The sequence below is a fragment of the Nelumbo nucifera genome, chromosome 1, assembly GCF_055504915.1.
Source record: "Nelumbo nucifera cultivar China Antique chromosome 1, China Antique-T2T, whole genome shotgun sequence".
NCBI lineage: Eukaryota > Viridiplantae > Streptophyta > Magnoliopsida > Proteales > Nelumbonaceae > Nelumbo > Nelumbo nucifera.
In genome coordinates this window covers 191097031-191112663 of record NC_142649.1, presented here as the reverse complement: position 1 = coordinate 191112663, position 15633 = coordinate 191097031, and the positions used below count along the sequence as shown (strand labels likewise).

At 40.1% G+C, this 15633-nt stretch overlaps 1 protein-coding gene across 1 annotated transcript in view; it reads right to left on the bottom strand.

Moving 5' to 3' along the window:
• Positions 1 to 15633, bottom strand: part of LOC104596250 (SNARE-interacting protein KEULE-like) — a 100409-nt gene that overhangs the window by 20584 nt on the left and 64192 nt on the right. Inside the window, exon 13 of the mRNA XM_010257334.3 lies at positions 15060 to 15156. Coding sequence (XP_010255636.1) covers positions 15060 to 15156 — 97 coding nt within the window. The remainder of the gene's footprint in view (positions 1 to 15059; positions 15157 to 15633) is intronic.

Genomic DNA, 15633 nt, shown 5'->3' with positions numbered 1-15633 from the left:
TCCCAGAGATACTCATATGGCAGCTGCAGAACGAATTTTGTGTTATCTGAAAGGCTCTCCAGGAAAGGGAATTCTATTTACTAAGCATGGTCATCTGAAGCTTGAAGCTTATACTGATGCTGACTAGGCTGGCAATATTGATGACAGAAGATCTACTTCAGGGTATTGCAGTCTGGTGGCTGGTAATGTTGTCTCTTGGAGGAGCAAGAAACAATCAGTTGTGGCCCGATCCTCAACAGAAGCAGAATACAGGGCCATTGCTCATGGAGTCTCTGAACTGTTGTGGCTAAGGTCATTGATGGAAGAACTTGGGATTGATCATGACAAGCCAATGATGTTGTACTGTGATACTCAGGCCACCATCAACATTGCCCACAACCCAGTACAACATGATAGGACTAAGCATATCTAGGTTGATAGACACTTTATTCGAGAAAGAGTCTCTTCGGGTGAAGTGTCTTCCATTCATCACTTTTGAAGGATAATTGGCAGATTTTCTCACCAAGGGCATTCCCAAGGCAAGGCTTCAGCATGACACTCTGGGCATGATTAACATCTATGCTCAGCTCGAGGGGGAGTGTAGAGGAGATGGGCCGAATGGCCCATAGGCTGTCATTCTATATTATGTTTATGTTTTTTCTCTGTAATGGGCCTTATTCTGGGCCCATACTCTTATATACTCTGTTTTGTAATTTCTTGCCCATCCAAGGGCCCCTCTGTAATATTTCAAAGATTAAGTTAATAAAATGATTTAGAGTGTTAGAGGGAGATTAAGTTCGAACCTCTCTTCTCTAACTCTCTCATTGCCGCCAACTCTCTTCCTCTCTCAACTTCTTAAGCTTCTCTTGTTCTTTTTCTGGTTTTGTATCTAATCTCAAACTGTTCTAGACTACAAGAGGGCTGTTTTCAACTGGTTTTTCATCTAATCTTACACAGTCCCATACTTCGAAGGGCTTTTTTTCAACTTGGTATCAGAGCAGGCCTGAGCTTGGCGTGGCTCTCATGTGGGTATAGTCCAACAGACTGCATGAGGGTGTTCTAGGGCTGGAGGTTTAGACTCATTCGCCTGATTCTTGGAGGTCATTGGAGGGTGCCCAAGACTCTAATCGCTTGGAGAATAGTTCGGTGACCAGGAAGAATCAGAGAGAAGGAATGTTCGAACTGATTTGGAGCTCGAATCAGAGATTGATAAAACTGTAAGTTGCTTTAGTTATTTCTGGGTTATATTTCTGATTTGGGGGGACTGTTAGAGTGTTCGAAACCCTTCTAAATCTGTTCAGCTGTTCAGCTGTTCAGCTGTGGTCAACCTGATTTAACTCAGAGATTTCTGGGTTGGTTTCTCATCTTGTTGGACTGTCAAGTGGCCGAAACCTTTTTGGACTCAGTGGCGCGAGTTCCTATTCCAGTTCAGTTGCTTCTTGGACCTATACGGACTGCTCCTAAAGTGGTTCTTACTTGGTGACAGTGGGGTGTTCACTGCTGCATACATAGTGTTCATAAAAAGGCCCCTTTAATTACCGTGGATTGTGTTTTGCTCTCTTTAGGGCACCTATTGTTGGGAACCTGGAATCCCTGACTAGGAAGCTACTCCAATCGGGTACACAGTGTTTGGAGGTCTGCTGGTTATCTCTTTAAGGATGAATCAGGCCTTCTTCTTCTTGAAAGAGCTGCCACCGAGCTTGGTTCTCACGGCTGTCAGGTCTGAACTGGCCTTGTGAGTTGCTGTGTTTTGTTGCCAATTTAACCCAATCTGAGTTTATCAACAATCAGTACACTAGTAGAAGTTGACCGAAACCCTAATTGAAGTTTTTACATGATGGACTCCTCAGATATTGAGTTGCTGAATATGGACATGCTTTGGGAACCCTAGTTGATTCTTTGTTGACTGTGACCACGGTTAAACTGGATGGAACCAACTATCTGGCATGGTCACAATCTGTGAAAATTTATATTTGTAGTAGAGGAAAGTGGGGGTTTATCTCCGGGAGCAAGAAGGCTCCCCTAGAGGATGATCCCTCTTATTAGAAATGGATGCAAGAGAATTACATCGTTATTGGGTGGCTCGTGAATTCAATGCAGCCACAGATTAGTCAACATTATCTATGGATGAACTCAGCTAAGGAAATCTAGGATAGTGTTGCAGAAACCTACTCCCAGAAACTAAATGTAGCCAGAGCCTATAAACTGAGGAGTGATGTGAAGAATTTAAGAAAGGGGGATAAATCCCTTGCGGTATACTTCTCAACCTTGAAATCTCTGTGGCAAGAAATTGATCTAATAGAGGCTGTGACTTGGGACACTTCCAATGATGTAGAAACCTACAGGAAATTAGTTGAAAGAAACAGGGTTTTTGAGTTCCTAATTGGACTAAACCCTCAATATGACATCACAAAACAAAATATTTTATCCAAGGAAAGTGTCTCGTTGTCACAAGCATATGCTTTGGTCAGCAGTGAAGAAAGCAGAAGACAAGTACAGGTTCAAGGGGTTGGCACTAGTGATCACTTTGCAAATATGGGGGTTAAACCCAAAGGAGTTGTAGGGGCTCCTAGTGGCTCTGGAAAGAAGGAGGTTGTATGTGAATATTGCAAGAAGCCAAAGCACACCAAAGACAAGTGTTGGAAATTACATCCCGGTCTTGTTCCTGTTCGATTCAAGAAGAAACATGATGGTAGAAAGACAGGGAGTGCAAATGCAGCCACTGGTACAGATGCTGAAGTTGAGTCTGTCTGTGCACAGTTGGCGGCCATGAAAGTTGAGTATGAAAAGTTTGGGAAGATGATCAGTCATCTCAAAGGTGTAACTTCATCTTCCAACCCTTCAGGAAGTCCAACCACCTCTGCATTTGCTCACTCAGGTATAAGAGCTTCTGCTAATCATGCAACCACCTCAGGTAATCTTAAGACCCCATGGATCATAGACTCAGGTGCTTCTGATGACATGACCAACCTTTCCACTTTGTTTGTTTCATATGATTTGCTTCCTGGTCGTGATAAAATCACCTTAGCCGATGGCTCTCTTGCTTCTATTTCTGGCAAGGGAACTGTCAAGGCTACAGACTCCTTACTCCTATCTTCCACTCTTCATGTACCTAGATTAAATACAAATTTGTTATCTGTAAGTAGCTTAACCAAGTCATTAAATTGTTGTGTGACCTTCTTTCCTTCCCACTGTGTTTTTTAGGATCTGGAGTCTCGGAAGGTGATTGGGAGTGGCCATGAAGCAAATGGAATATACTTGCTCGATACTCCTGGACAATGCCTTGATCAGCCTAGGAATGCTGCTTTTGGTTCTACCTCTTCAGAGTCTGCTAGTCGAATTATGTTGAGTCATTGTCGTTTTGGTCATTTGCCTTTTTCTGCTTTAAGTCATCTATTCCCTGAATTGTTCAAGGGAATCAGTGTGTCCAGTCTTAATTGTGAATCGTGTAAGTTATCAAAGCATTGTAGAAACAATTACCCTTTGAGCAATAAAAGATCTTCTTTTCCTTTTAATATTGTGCACTCTGATGTGTGGGGGCCTTACCACTTATCCTCTATGGGGGGCTACAGATACTTCATCCTGTTTATTGATGATTTTTCTGGATTCACTTGGATATTCCTAATGAAGTCTCGTGATGAAGTTCCAAGACTTGTGAGGCAATTTCATGAATATGTTTTAACCCAATTTGATACTAGGATTAAAATTTTCAGATTTGACAATGCAAAAGAATATTTTGAGAAGAATTTATCCTCGTATCTCTCTGACATGGAGGTTATTCATCAAAGTTCCTGTGTTAGAACCCCTCAACAGAATGGCATTGCTGAAAGGAAAAATAGACATATTGTTGAAGTTGCAAGGAGCCTTTTGTTTGCCTCACATGTTTCTACAAGATTTTGGGGTGATGTTGTTCTCACTGCTACCTACCTCATAAACCGTGTGCCATCCAGGGTTTTAGGGTTTAAATCCCCTTCAGTCTTCTTCATCCAGACAATGACCTCTTTCCTATTCCTTTTCGTGTGTTTGGTTGCACCTGTTATGTACACATTCCAAGTGCCCAGAGACATAAATTTGAACCAAAAGCCAACAAGTGTATCTTCCTTGGTTATTCCCCCACACAGAAGGGTTACTGTTGTTTTGATCCAAAGACTGGCACTCGATATTGTCTCAATTGATGTTACCTTTGATGAATTTTCTCCTTTTTATGGTTCCTCTCAAGAAGGACAGTGTCCACAGGGGGAGAGTTTGTTACAAGTGTTTGCTCTTCCTCTCCTTGTCCCAGTTGAGTCTCATGATGAGCCTGTGTCCTCTCCAAATGAATCAAGGGAGGATCAACCACTCCATTCTCCTTGTCCTAGTGTTCCTATCTCTTTACCTCCTCGTCCTACCCACAATCCTAAGGTGTATCAAAGGCAAAGATCCAGGAATGAGAAGGTTGTTTCCCTTCCAACAAGTGAGCCTCATGCACTTCCAATCACAGATGAGACAACAGGTGCTGTTTCAACCCCTTTGGAACCATCTTTCCCGGATCTTGATGTTCCCATTGCTGTTAGGAAAGGAAAACGGAAGTGCACTGCACACTGCATTTCAAAACACCTTTCTTATGGTCTGCTTTCTCCTTCATACTTTTCTTATCTCTCTTCAGTTGCTTTTAATCCTATTCCCAGGACTGTGCCAGAAGCTCTTGAGATTCCAGAATGGAGAGATGCCATGAAATCTGAAATGGATGCCCTACACAAGAATGATACTTGGGAAGTGGTGGATTTGCCTGAAGGGAAGGATCCAGTTGGTTGCAAGTGGGTCTTTACCATTAAATACCGGGCTGATGGGACTATTGAGAGGTACAAGGCCAGGCTAGTTGCAAAAGGCTACACACAGACGTATGGGCTTGACTATCTGGAGACCTTTGCACCTGTTGCTAAGATGACATCTGTGAGGGTTCTCTTATCTCTGGTTTGTCTTTCAAGTGATGAGGTAAGAGATTTTTGTGCATGTTTTCTGTTATGAATCAAATAGGAATTATGTTTCAGATCATATGATGGAATTTTCAGACTGTAGTGTGCTTGGGTTTATGCTGTTTTTTTGTGTGATTCGAAGGAGGAGTGGTGCTCATATAGTGGTGAGATTTCAGGTAGTCGTAGGATAGGGTTTGTGGTGTACAAAGTGCAGTCTTCAGCAATAACAAGTGCTGAAACCAGTGTGATCAGTGTGCTCAAACAGTGTGCAGTGTGCCGAATTCAGTGATAACAGAATTCAGCAATGGGAGATAACAGTGATAGCAAATCTAATGTGGTGATACCTACTGACTACCTGAATGTTCAAATGACCTCCATTAAACTGAATGGAGAAAATTATGTACCTTGGGCTAAATCAGTAGAAGTTTTTCTGAAGGCAAAGAAGAAGGTGAAACACATAAGGGAGGAGAAACCCTCCACTGATTCTCATGAGTATGAAGACTGGGAACAAGAGGATGCACAGATTATCACATGGCTATGGAATAGTATGGAACCCAAGATTAGTGTAAATTTCATGTTTCTTGACACTGCCAAAGATGTGTGGGACCATGCTAAGAAGTTGTATTCTGGTCAGGACAATACAACCAGAGTATATTAGCTGTATCAGGAATACTTTAGTCTGCAACAGGGCAATCAGAGTCTTGAGGAGTACTATGCTAGTATGAGAAACATCCGTAATGAGTTGAATGTTTATCACCCCTCACTTCTGATGTCAAAATTCAGCAACAACAGAGAGAACAGCTTGACGTGACTCGATTTTTGGTGGGGCTGAAGTCTGAGTATGAACCAGTATGGGCTCAGATACTAGGAGGGTCAGCTCTCCCTTCTTTAGAAGAGGTGTTTGCTCAACTTCGGAGGACTTCTATTGGATCTACTGAGAACTCTAATGTCTCAGATAGATCAGCCTTTACACTGTCAAGGGGCCGTGGTGTTAGAGGTGGAGCTCGGGGAGCTCAGTCTGGCCGTGGTGGTAGTAGTGGTCCGGTATATGGCCGGAGTGGTGGTGGTGGACCTACCTATAACCGTGGTGGTGGTCGTACTGGAGGTAGAGATTCAGGGGGAGCCCGTGGTAGAGGACGTGGCTCAGGTCCGAGGAGGTGTACTCATTGTAGTATGGATGGACATACCATTAATTATTGCTATGACTTGCATGGTCCACCCTCAACCTGGGCCAATCGTGCCATGACTAGTGACACCAGTTCCAGTTCCAGACAGGAGAATGCTTCAGCTGATCAGATGCCTCTTACATCCACAGATAGTTCCGGGAAGGAGATGATGAGTGTTCCACGTGATGAGTATGAGAGGTTTGTCCAATCCACATCTCAGCAGAACACGACTACCATTGCACACTCAGGTATGGTTTGTTTGGCATCCACACCCAATCCCTGGATTATTAACTCTAGAGCCTCCGATCACATGACTAGAACTCCAGGTGTGTTTTCTTCCCTCTCTCATTGCTCAACATCACAATTTGTTACCCTTGCTAATGGTTCCACATCCTCCATTTGTGGTGTTGGTAATGTTGACCTGGACCCTGTATCCCTATCCTCAGTTTTGTATGTCCCTAAATTTCCATTTAACCTTATGTCTATTAGTAAGCTGACCAAGTCACTTAATTGTTCCATTACCTTTTACCCTTCTATGTGTGTTTTTCAAGATCTCAAGACGGGGATGAAGATTAGTGGAGGGCATGAAGCTGGTGGATTGTATTATCTTGACGGTGGTGGAAGAACATCAACAACTCTCCAGTCATCTCTCTCTCCTCTCCAGTGGCATTGTCGATTTGGTCATCCTTCGCTGAAAGTTTTGAAATCTTTGGTTCCTTCGTTGAGTCAACTTTCTGTTTTAGATTGTGAGTCATGTCAGTTTGGGAAACACCATCGTGTTCCCTTTAGTTCTAGAGTTGATAACCGTGTGTCGAGTCCTTTTTCTTTGATTCACTCGGATGTTTGGGGTCCTTATAAAGTGATGTCATACAATGGATATAGATATTTTGTCATTTTTGTTGATGATTTTTCAAGGATGACGTGGCTCTATTTAATGAAAGAAAGAAGTGAATTGTTTACCATCTTCCAGAAAATTTATGCTGAGATTCGCAATCAATTTGGTGTTCACATTTAAAATTTTTCGTTCTAATAATGGCCGTGAATATTTTTCTTCATCATTTCAAGAATACTTGGACCAACATGGCATTATACATCAGACCTCATGTACCTACACCCCACAACAAAATGAGGTGGCTGAGAGAAAGAATCGTCATCTCTTAGAAACAGCCCAATCCATCATGCATCACATGAATGTTCCTAAACCCTTTTGGAGTGATGCGGTGCTTACTTCTGGCTTCTTCATTAATCGGATGCCCACGCCTATCCTTGATATCAAGAATCGTCATCTCTCTTGCAGCTATGTATGATTGGCCCCTATATCAGCTTGATATCAAGAATGCCTTTTTGCATGGTGATTTGCTCGAGGAGGTCTACATGGAGCAACCACCAGGGTTTGTTGCTCAGGGGGAGGATGGTAAGGAATGCAGACTCAAGAAGGCTATATATGGGCTTAAACAGTCTCCTCGAGCATGGTTTGTTAGGTTCAATGAGGTGGTAAAGATGTTTGGTATGAAACAGTGCCAAGTTGATCATTCCGTCTTTAGTCATGACTCTCCAGCAGGAAAAATACTATTGGTGGTGTATGTAGATGATATTGTTATTACCGGGAGTGATAAAATGGGCATTGACAGGTTGAAGACTTTTCTACAGGAACATTTTCAAACAAAGGACCTTGGTAAATTGAAATATTTCTTGGGGATAAAAGTAGCAAGGTCTAAGCACGGTATTAATTTGTGTTAGAGGAAATATGTGTTTGATTTGCTGGAGGAAACATGTTTGTTAGGTGCTAAACCAGCTGAAACACCTATGGAAACAAATACTAAGTTGAGTAGTGATATGGGTGAAGTTTTGAAGACCCTGGCAGATACCGACGACTTGTAGGTAAACTAAACTACCTACCCATTACTCGGCCAGATAATTCATTTGCGGTTAGTGTGGTAAGTCAGTTCATGCAGAAACCTCTGGTTCCTCATTGGAATGCGGTTCTAAGAATTGTGAGGTATTTAAAAGGGGCCCCTGGTCGTGGTTTGATATACAAAAGTGGTGGAACACTTGAAATAGAAGGGTATATTGATGCTGATTGGGCTGGTTCTGTGTCTGATAGGTGGTCCACCACAGGTTATTGCACTTTTCTGGGGGGTAATCTGGTGACATGGAAAAGTAAGAAGCAGACAGTCGTGGCAAGAAGCAGTGCAGAGGCAGAATATAGAGCTATGGCACATACTGCTTATGAATTAGTGTGGCTAAGGAACCTTCTATAGGAGAGAGGATACAACATTAATACTCCAATGAAGCTCTATTGTGACAATTAGGCTGCAGTTCTTATTTCTTCTAATCCGGTGTTCCATGAAAGAACCAAGCACATAGAGGTTGATTGTCACTTTGTGAGAGAGAAGGTGCTGAATGGAGTGATAGACACTGCATACGTTAATGCAGGGAACCAGTGGGCAGACTTATTTACAAAAGGGTTGAGTCGGGGAAGAGTGGACTACATATGTAACAAGCTGGGGTTATATGATACATACTCACCAGCTTGAGGGGGAGTGTTAGTGTAGGGGTATTCCTGTCTTTATACTTATGTTGAGGTTGCTGATCAGTAATATTATATTAGAACTAGTGTCCCTCACTTAAATAAGGGCACGTGTGTCTTTTCCATTCTGTTAATAATATAAAAACATGTCTGGCCGAATGGGGGTGTGACTTTTACCCTAATTCGAACCAGACTTTTTTTCTCTCTTTTTCTCCTCCTTTCTCTCTCTCTCTCTTCCCTCTTTCTTCCTCTTTCTTCTTAACTGTTATCAGACTAACAAAACTCAAAGGCAGGCCAAATTCTAACAATGTTAAAACGAAAAATCTCAGATTTGATAATGCCAAAGAATATTTTGCAAAACCCTTATCTTCTTATCTTCTTGAACATAGAGTGATACATCAGAGCACTTGTCCTCATACACCTCAGCAAAATGGTGTTGCTAAAAGGAAAAATAGGCACATCCTTGAAGTTGCAAGAAGCACCATGCTGAATACTAATGTTCCTATTTGTTTATGGGGGGATGCCATTCTTACTGTTGTTTATCTCATTAACATGATTCCTTCACGAGTCTTGGACATGAAAACTCCTTTTAACTTGTTGTATCCTAATAAGGAGCAATTTTTTGTTCTTCCCAAAACCTTTGGTTGCACTTGTTTTGTCCAAATCCTTGGGCCTACCCGTTCAAAATTTGACCCTAAGGCTGCCAAATGTATCTTCCTAGGGTATGCACAAAATCAAAAGGGCTATTGTTGTTATGACCCTGTCTCGAGAACCAGATTTGTATCTATGGATGTCACCTTCTTTGAAGATGGTGAGCAGGGTGTGTTTGCTCAAGCTGTTCCTTTGCCTATTCCTGCAAGTGGAGGGGAGTTTTCAAAAGTGTAAAGAATTAAGGGTGTTTCACAGAAGATGGTGGCAGCAAGTTGGTTCCAGTAATGATCAGTCCAGGCCAATTCCTATTTCTTCTACTGTACTAGATTAAGGTATTGTCTCCTCCTTACCCACTCCTACTACCGATGACATACCCACTTCCATTACTGAGCCTCAACCATCCTCAGATGACCTTGACCTCCCGATTGCAGTACGTAAGGGGAACCGTCGATGTACCTCATCCTCTACCCATTGTATCTCCCATTTCCTTTCTTATGATCACCTTTCATCATCATATAAGTCCTTTTTAGTGTCCATCTCTGCCATTCCTATTCCTAGAACAATACAAGAGGCCCTTGCTATCCCTAAGTTGAAGGAAGCAATGAAGGTTGAGATGGATGCCCTTATAAAAAATGATAATTGGGAACTGGTTGATCAACCAAGAGAGAAGAAGCCTGTTGGGTGTAGGTGGATATTCACAATGAGCACCATCAGGGTTTTACTGTCTCTTGCTGCTAACTTCTCTTGGCCTCTATTTTAGGTGGATGTTAAGAATGCATTTCTAAATGGTGACTTGTAGGAGGAGGTGTATATGGAGTTACCTCCTGGTTTTTATGATGCAGAGATTGGTAAGAAAGTTTGTAAGTTGAAGAAAGCTTCGTATGGTCTAAAACAATCTCCAAGGGCATGGTTGATAGATTCGGACTTGCTTTGGAAAGATTTGGCTATGTTTAAGCCAAATCTGACCACACTCTATTCATTAAGAAGAAAGGATCTGCTTTGACTCTCCTAGCTGTGTATGTTGATGACATTGTTGTGACAGGAAGTGATATTTCCTTGGGATTCAAGTAGCAAGGTCCAAGCATGGCATTTTTGTTTCCTAGAGGAAGTATGTTCTTGATCTCTTGGAATGGACAGGAAAATTGGGAGCTAAGCCTGCTGATACTCCCATTGAGAAAAATCATAAGATAAATGCAGAGGATGGTGAGCCTCTGGAAGATAAAGGTATGTATCAACGACTTGTAGGAAGACTCCTCTACCTATGTCTGACTCGCCTCGACATTTCTTATGTTGTTAGTGTTATTAGCCAATACATGCACTCTCCCAAGACCTCAAACCTCCTTGCTGTTGAGAGGATTTTAGCCTACTTGAAAAGGTGTCCAGGCCAAGGTATACTTTTTAAAAATAATGGTCATATGAAGATTGAAGTATACACTGGTGCAGATTGGGCAGGTTGTATTGATGATAGGAGATCTACTTCAAGGTATTGTGACTTTGTTAGAGGAAATTTAGTTTTTTGGAGGAGCAAGAAACAAAATGTTGTTGCTCGCTCTACTGCTGAAGCTGAATACAGGTTTATGGCTAATGGTGTTGCTGAAATATTATGGCTGAAGTCTCTCCTTACAGAATTGGGAATTGAGTTTGAAAGACCCTTGATGTTGTATTGTGATAAACAGATGGCCATTAACATTGCTCACAACCCAATATAGCATGAAAGAACCAAACACATTGAAGTTGACAGTCATTTCATCCGAAAGAAAGTTTCCTCTCAAGAAGTATGCCTTCCTTATGTTGCCACTAATATGCAGCTTGCTGATGTCTTCACCAATGCAGTCAACAAAATCAAGCTTGAGACAGATTTAAGCAAGTTGGGAATGACCAATATATTTCCCCAACTTGAGGGGGAGTGTAGAGAAAATGGATAACCAGCTTGTGGTCCCCACTTGTTCATATGTTTTCCTTTGATTATAGTGCTGTTAGGATACTGTTATAATACTCTTTTCAGTTGTTTCTAGTGACAGGGGTATTCCTGTCATTGTACCACTTATTATTATAGGCCTATTTTAAATAGCACTTGGGGAGGCAGACCAAGCCTGACCGAACCCCCTTTTCTTCTCTTCTATTCTCTCTTCCTCCTCTCTTCCTCCTCTCTTCTTCCTTTCTCTTATCTTCTCTTCTCTTCATCTCTGTTTTCTTCTTTTTTTTTTTTTTCTATTTACTAAACAGGTCTGAACCTTCTTGGTTTCAGACAACTTTTTGAATGATAGGAAATCCACCAATGGGTATTGTACCTTTGTGGGTAGAAACTTGGTGACATGGAGTAAAAAACAGAGTGTGGTTGTAAGGTCAAGTGTCGAGGCTGAGTATAGGTCTATGGCACATGGGTTGGCTAAAGTACTTTTGTTAAAGAATCCATTCGGGGAGATTGGGTTTTGACAGCTCTTTGTCCTTCTACTATGACAACAAGGCAGCCATAAGCATTGAAAATAATCCCGTCCTTCATGATAGGAAAAAGCATATTGAGGTACACAAGCACTTTATGAGAGAGAAGATTGAGAAGGGTCAAGTCTATACTCTTTACATTAACTCCAAGAAGCAACTTGCTGCTGTTCTCAGAAGGATCAAGTCTATTAGTATGCTGTCAGCTACTTACTATTATTGTGTTGTCAGCATCCTTTTTTATTATTTTTTATCTTGTTACCCTATTATAAATAAAGAAAAGGGTGCCGCCAGCCTATTCTTTTGGCTCCCTTAAACACTTTCTTCTCTTTTCCTTATTCTCCTCTTAATTTCCGGTTGTTTCTTGGGTGAAAATAGTAAGCAAATAAAATAAGACCGAGTAAAATATAATGGATTATTGTTTTATTCACTAAATTTTACTCGTTTTGATTTTATCGTGGTAAAATGAGATTCTACTTCAAATCAAATAGAGCCTTTTTTAAATCATTTTTTATTGTCCACTTGAAAAGGGAAAAATAAGGAAGGAATCCACATAGACCTAAAACTGGTTGGTAAGGCACTGAAGACAGGATCATCCCTACAGTTGTGAGGACCAAGTGTTAAAACTGCAGTGTCTACTTTAGGGTAGGTAAAGAAAACAAATAGAGAGTAGCATCTAGGGGTGCAACTTGGGTGGGCCCAGCCCAAAATTTTACACGGGCTGGGCCCAGGCCCAAGAAGTCAAGATTTTTTATTTTTTGGGCCAGGCCCGGGCTTAGCCCTTAGGTAGCCTGAACCCTGTCCAACTATACACATTCATACATACATATTTGTATATTGTATATATATTTTACTATATGCATACATATGTACATATATACATAAATATATGTATATATTTACATAAATGCATATATATATATATGTATATATGTATATATATGTATGTATGTATGTATACTTTTAGAGTGGATTCATTGACCAACCCGAGCCCGGGCCAGGCCTCAGCTCAACCTGAGCACATCAAATTACAGTGTGGGTTGGGCTTGGATTGGGAAGGTCAAGCTTGACCTCGGGCTCGGGCCTTAAGCCCAAATTTTAGGGTTAGGCCCAGGTTGATCATAAACCCAGCCCAACCTGCCCGACTTTCACCCAAAGTAGCAGCTGGGATGGGGTGAGATGTGGGTCGGGCTAAGGTCTTTTTACATGTTTCTATTTCTCCTGTTTATTTCTTAAGGAGGGGAATTTATGTCATTGTACCTGGAATTATACTTTTAATAAAAGAGGGTGGAAGTTAAAGAGAGCTCATTCAATCTCTCTCTCTCACACACACAGCCATATTCTTCTTTCTCTATGTCTCCCTTCTCTTATTTTTCTTTCAGACTTGAACTAAACCTGTTTCTATCATATTTCCAATTATTTAAGGCTGTTCACAGAAGGAATGAAATTAGAGGATTCTAAAAAGCTTTGGATGGCCTCTATTGCATTTTCTTGCAGGGATTTGTAGTTTTTTTCAATGGACTAGCTCTAGTTTCAAACTTAAGGGATCGAAATGCTGAAATTTTATTTTTAGGTTGTCAAATATGTTCGGTGTAAATTGCAACATATAAATCATATTTTAGACTCGGGGTTTTTTAGTGCATCTTCTTAAATGCAAAATATATTAATCAAATTTTGTCATTATTCAAGAAAAACCACTAATTTCACTAAGAAGTATAATTACATATTTAAGGCTAAAAAAACATAGCAAACAACCTTATGAATCAAATAGAGAATATTAAGAGACTTTAATAGGTATCTCTCTCTCTCTCTCTCTCTCTCTCTCTCTTTTAGTCTTCTATCTATCTTCCCTTTGTTACATATGCCATTATTTTCCATTTTGACGTTTTCTTTTGTCACTACATTTTGATTATATTGAGAATCCTCTTTTCTAGCTTTGTTCCCTCTTTTTCTTTTGAATTGTACTTAGTAAGTGAATTGTATCAAAATAGTTAGCCAATCATTCAATCATTTAATCCCCACTTTTTCTTTTAGGAAAATATTTAAATAACTATAATCATTTAATGAAATATCAGAAAGTTTCAACCTCACCCTCTTAGGCAAGTGGTTTTGAAGGTTCAATAATGAGTAACTGGACAATCCATGAATTGGGAACCAAGAGAGGTGACAACACCTTGTGGGTGTGCCTTATGGAGAGGGATGCAAAAATCTTATTAAAAATTCATGAAGGGTGTTAACTATGACGTGGGTAATGGGTCCAATATGAGATTCTAGAAATATCCTTGCTTGCTATAAGGTTCATCCACTAATGGAGAGCTTTCTGGATTTATTTAAAATAGCTCAGAACAAGGAGGCTTGTATAGAAGAAATCTTTGCATTGCACATTGACTGAGTATAGAACCCCAAATTCAGAAGGCACTTGAATGTTTGGGGATTGGATCTAATGCTGAAACTGCTGCACAAAATCCAACTCATCAAACCATAGATGGGATAAATCTGGCTCATTTTCAGCCATATCTTTCTATAACAGAATGTCTTCAATATATGAGGTTAACTTCCCAAGTTCAATAATACACATTTTTCTTTGTACATATACATACATAAATACATACATACATAATATATATATATAATATTTTCCCATAATTAAATAAAAATTTCAAGTTATCCATTAAAAAAAAGAATCTGTCATCTGCCAGCTTCTCTCAAAGGTTGTCTTCCTAGTATGGAAATCAACTTTGCACTAGTGTTTAACTAAGGATAACCTGATGAAAGAGGGCAATGTTATATAACAGTACGACTTGTCTCTTATATGATGATTGCATGAAAAAGGACCATATGTTTCTCCACTGCAACTTCACTATTGAGATATGGTCAAGGATGTTAGAAATGTTTGTTGTGCAGGCCTGAATGTTTTGATGCTTTTATTTGGTATTGGAAAATGTAAGGGTTTAACAAGAAAGGTGATAATCCAGAGCATGATTCTTCTCGAGGCATTCTTGTCTAAGGGGAAGGTTATATTCATGGTTGGCAGTACACAGACATTCAGGGGCATCTGTTATAATGCCTTTTTTTTATTTTGATACTCTTTTGTAACTACTTAACAGTGCTGATATATACTGTTATTTCAATCCCATTATACAGCATCCTCATGCACAAGGGATCTGATGTACATTCAATTATCAATACAATACCTTACTGTTTCAAGAAAAAAAAAATCTAGTTATCCCCCAATTACGTCATTGGTGGATAAAAATATTTCGAAATGTCTGTGGTAATTGAATGGCAAGCTACTCAGCTCTGGAACAAATTCTTCATTCATATGTCCAAGAGACTAACCTCTACATGGAGAGAAAGCTTGTCCATTTGTTCAGTATACTGTGGCAGAGCTTGAACCATTTTTTGCAAGTCTCTTGTTGACAGCTCACTACCATCTCTATGTAACAGATGCAATCTCAATATCAAATTAAGAGAATAATAATTATATTTAATTAAATGTAATTTGATAAACTCAGAGATTGAAAATAAGTAGCAAGATAATTAGCACGTTTTCCAGATTTGCAATGAATTTGACCAAAGTTAAAAGAAACACCAATGTATTGACAAATAAATCTTACTAAACCAGTAACTTATGGATGATCAAACTAAAGATAAAGTTACACACACTATGATAATAAAACAAGAAAAGAATCCTTTTTCTTAACCATTAGATAGAAAAAAAAAAAACAAAAAGAAATAGGGTGCCTAGACCATCAGGTGGGGAAATCTTTATGATGAAAGGAAGGAAAAGGTAGGAGGCTCCCATGGCCCATTGAAGATATTATCATTTTTACAGGGATTGAGGGCACTATCCTCTACTTGGTTATTCATATACAAATGTTGAAGGTGACTACCAAATACTAATCAGATCAAT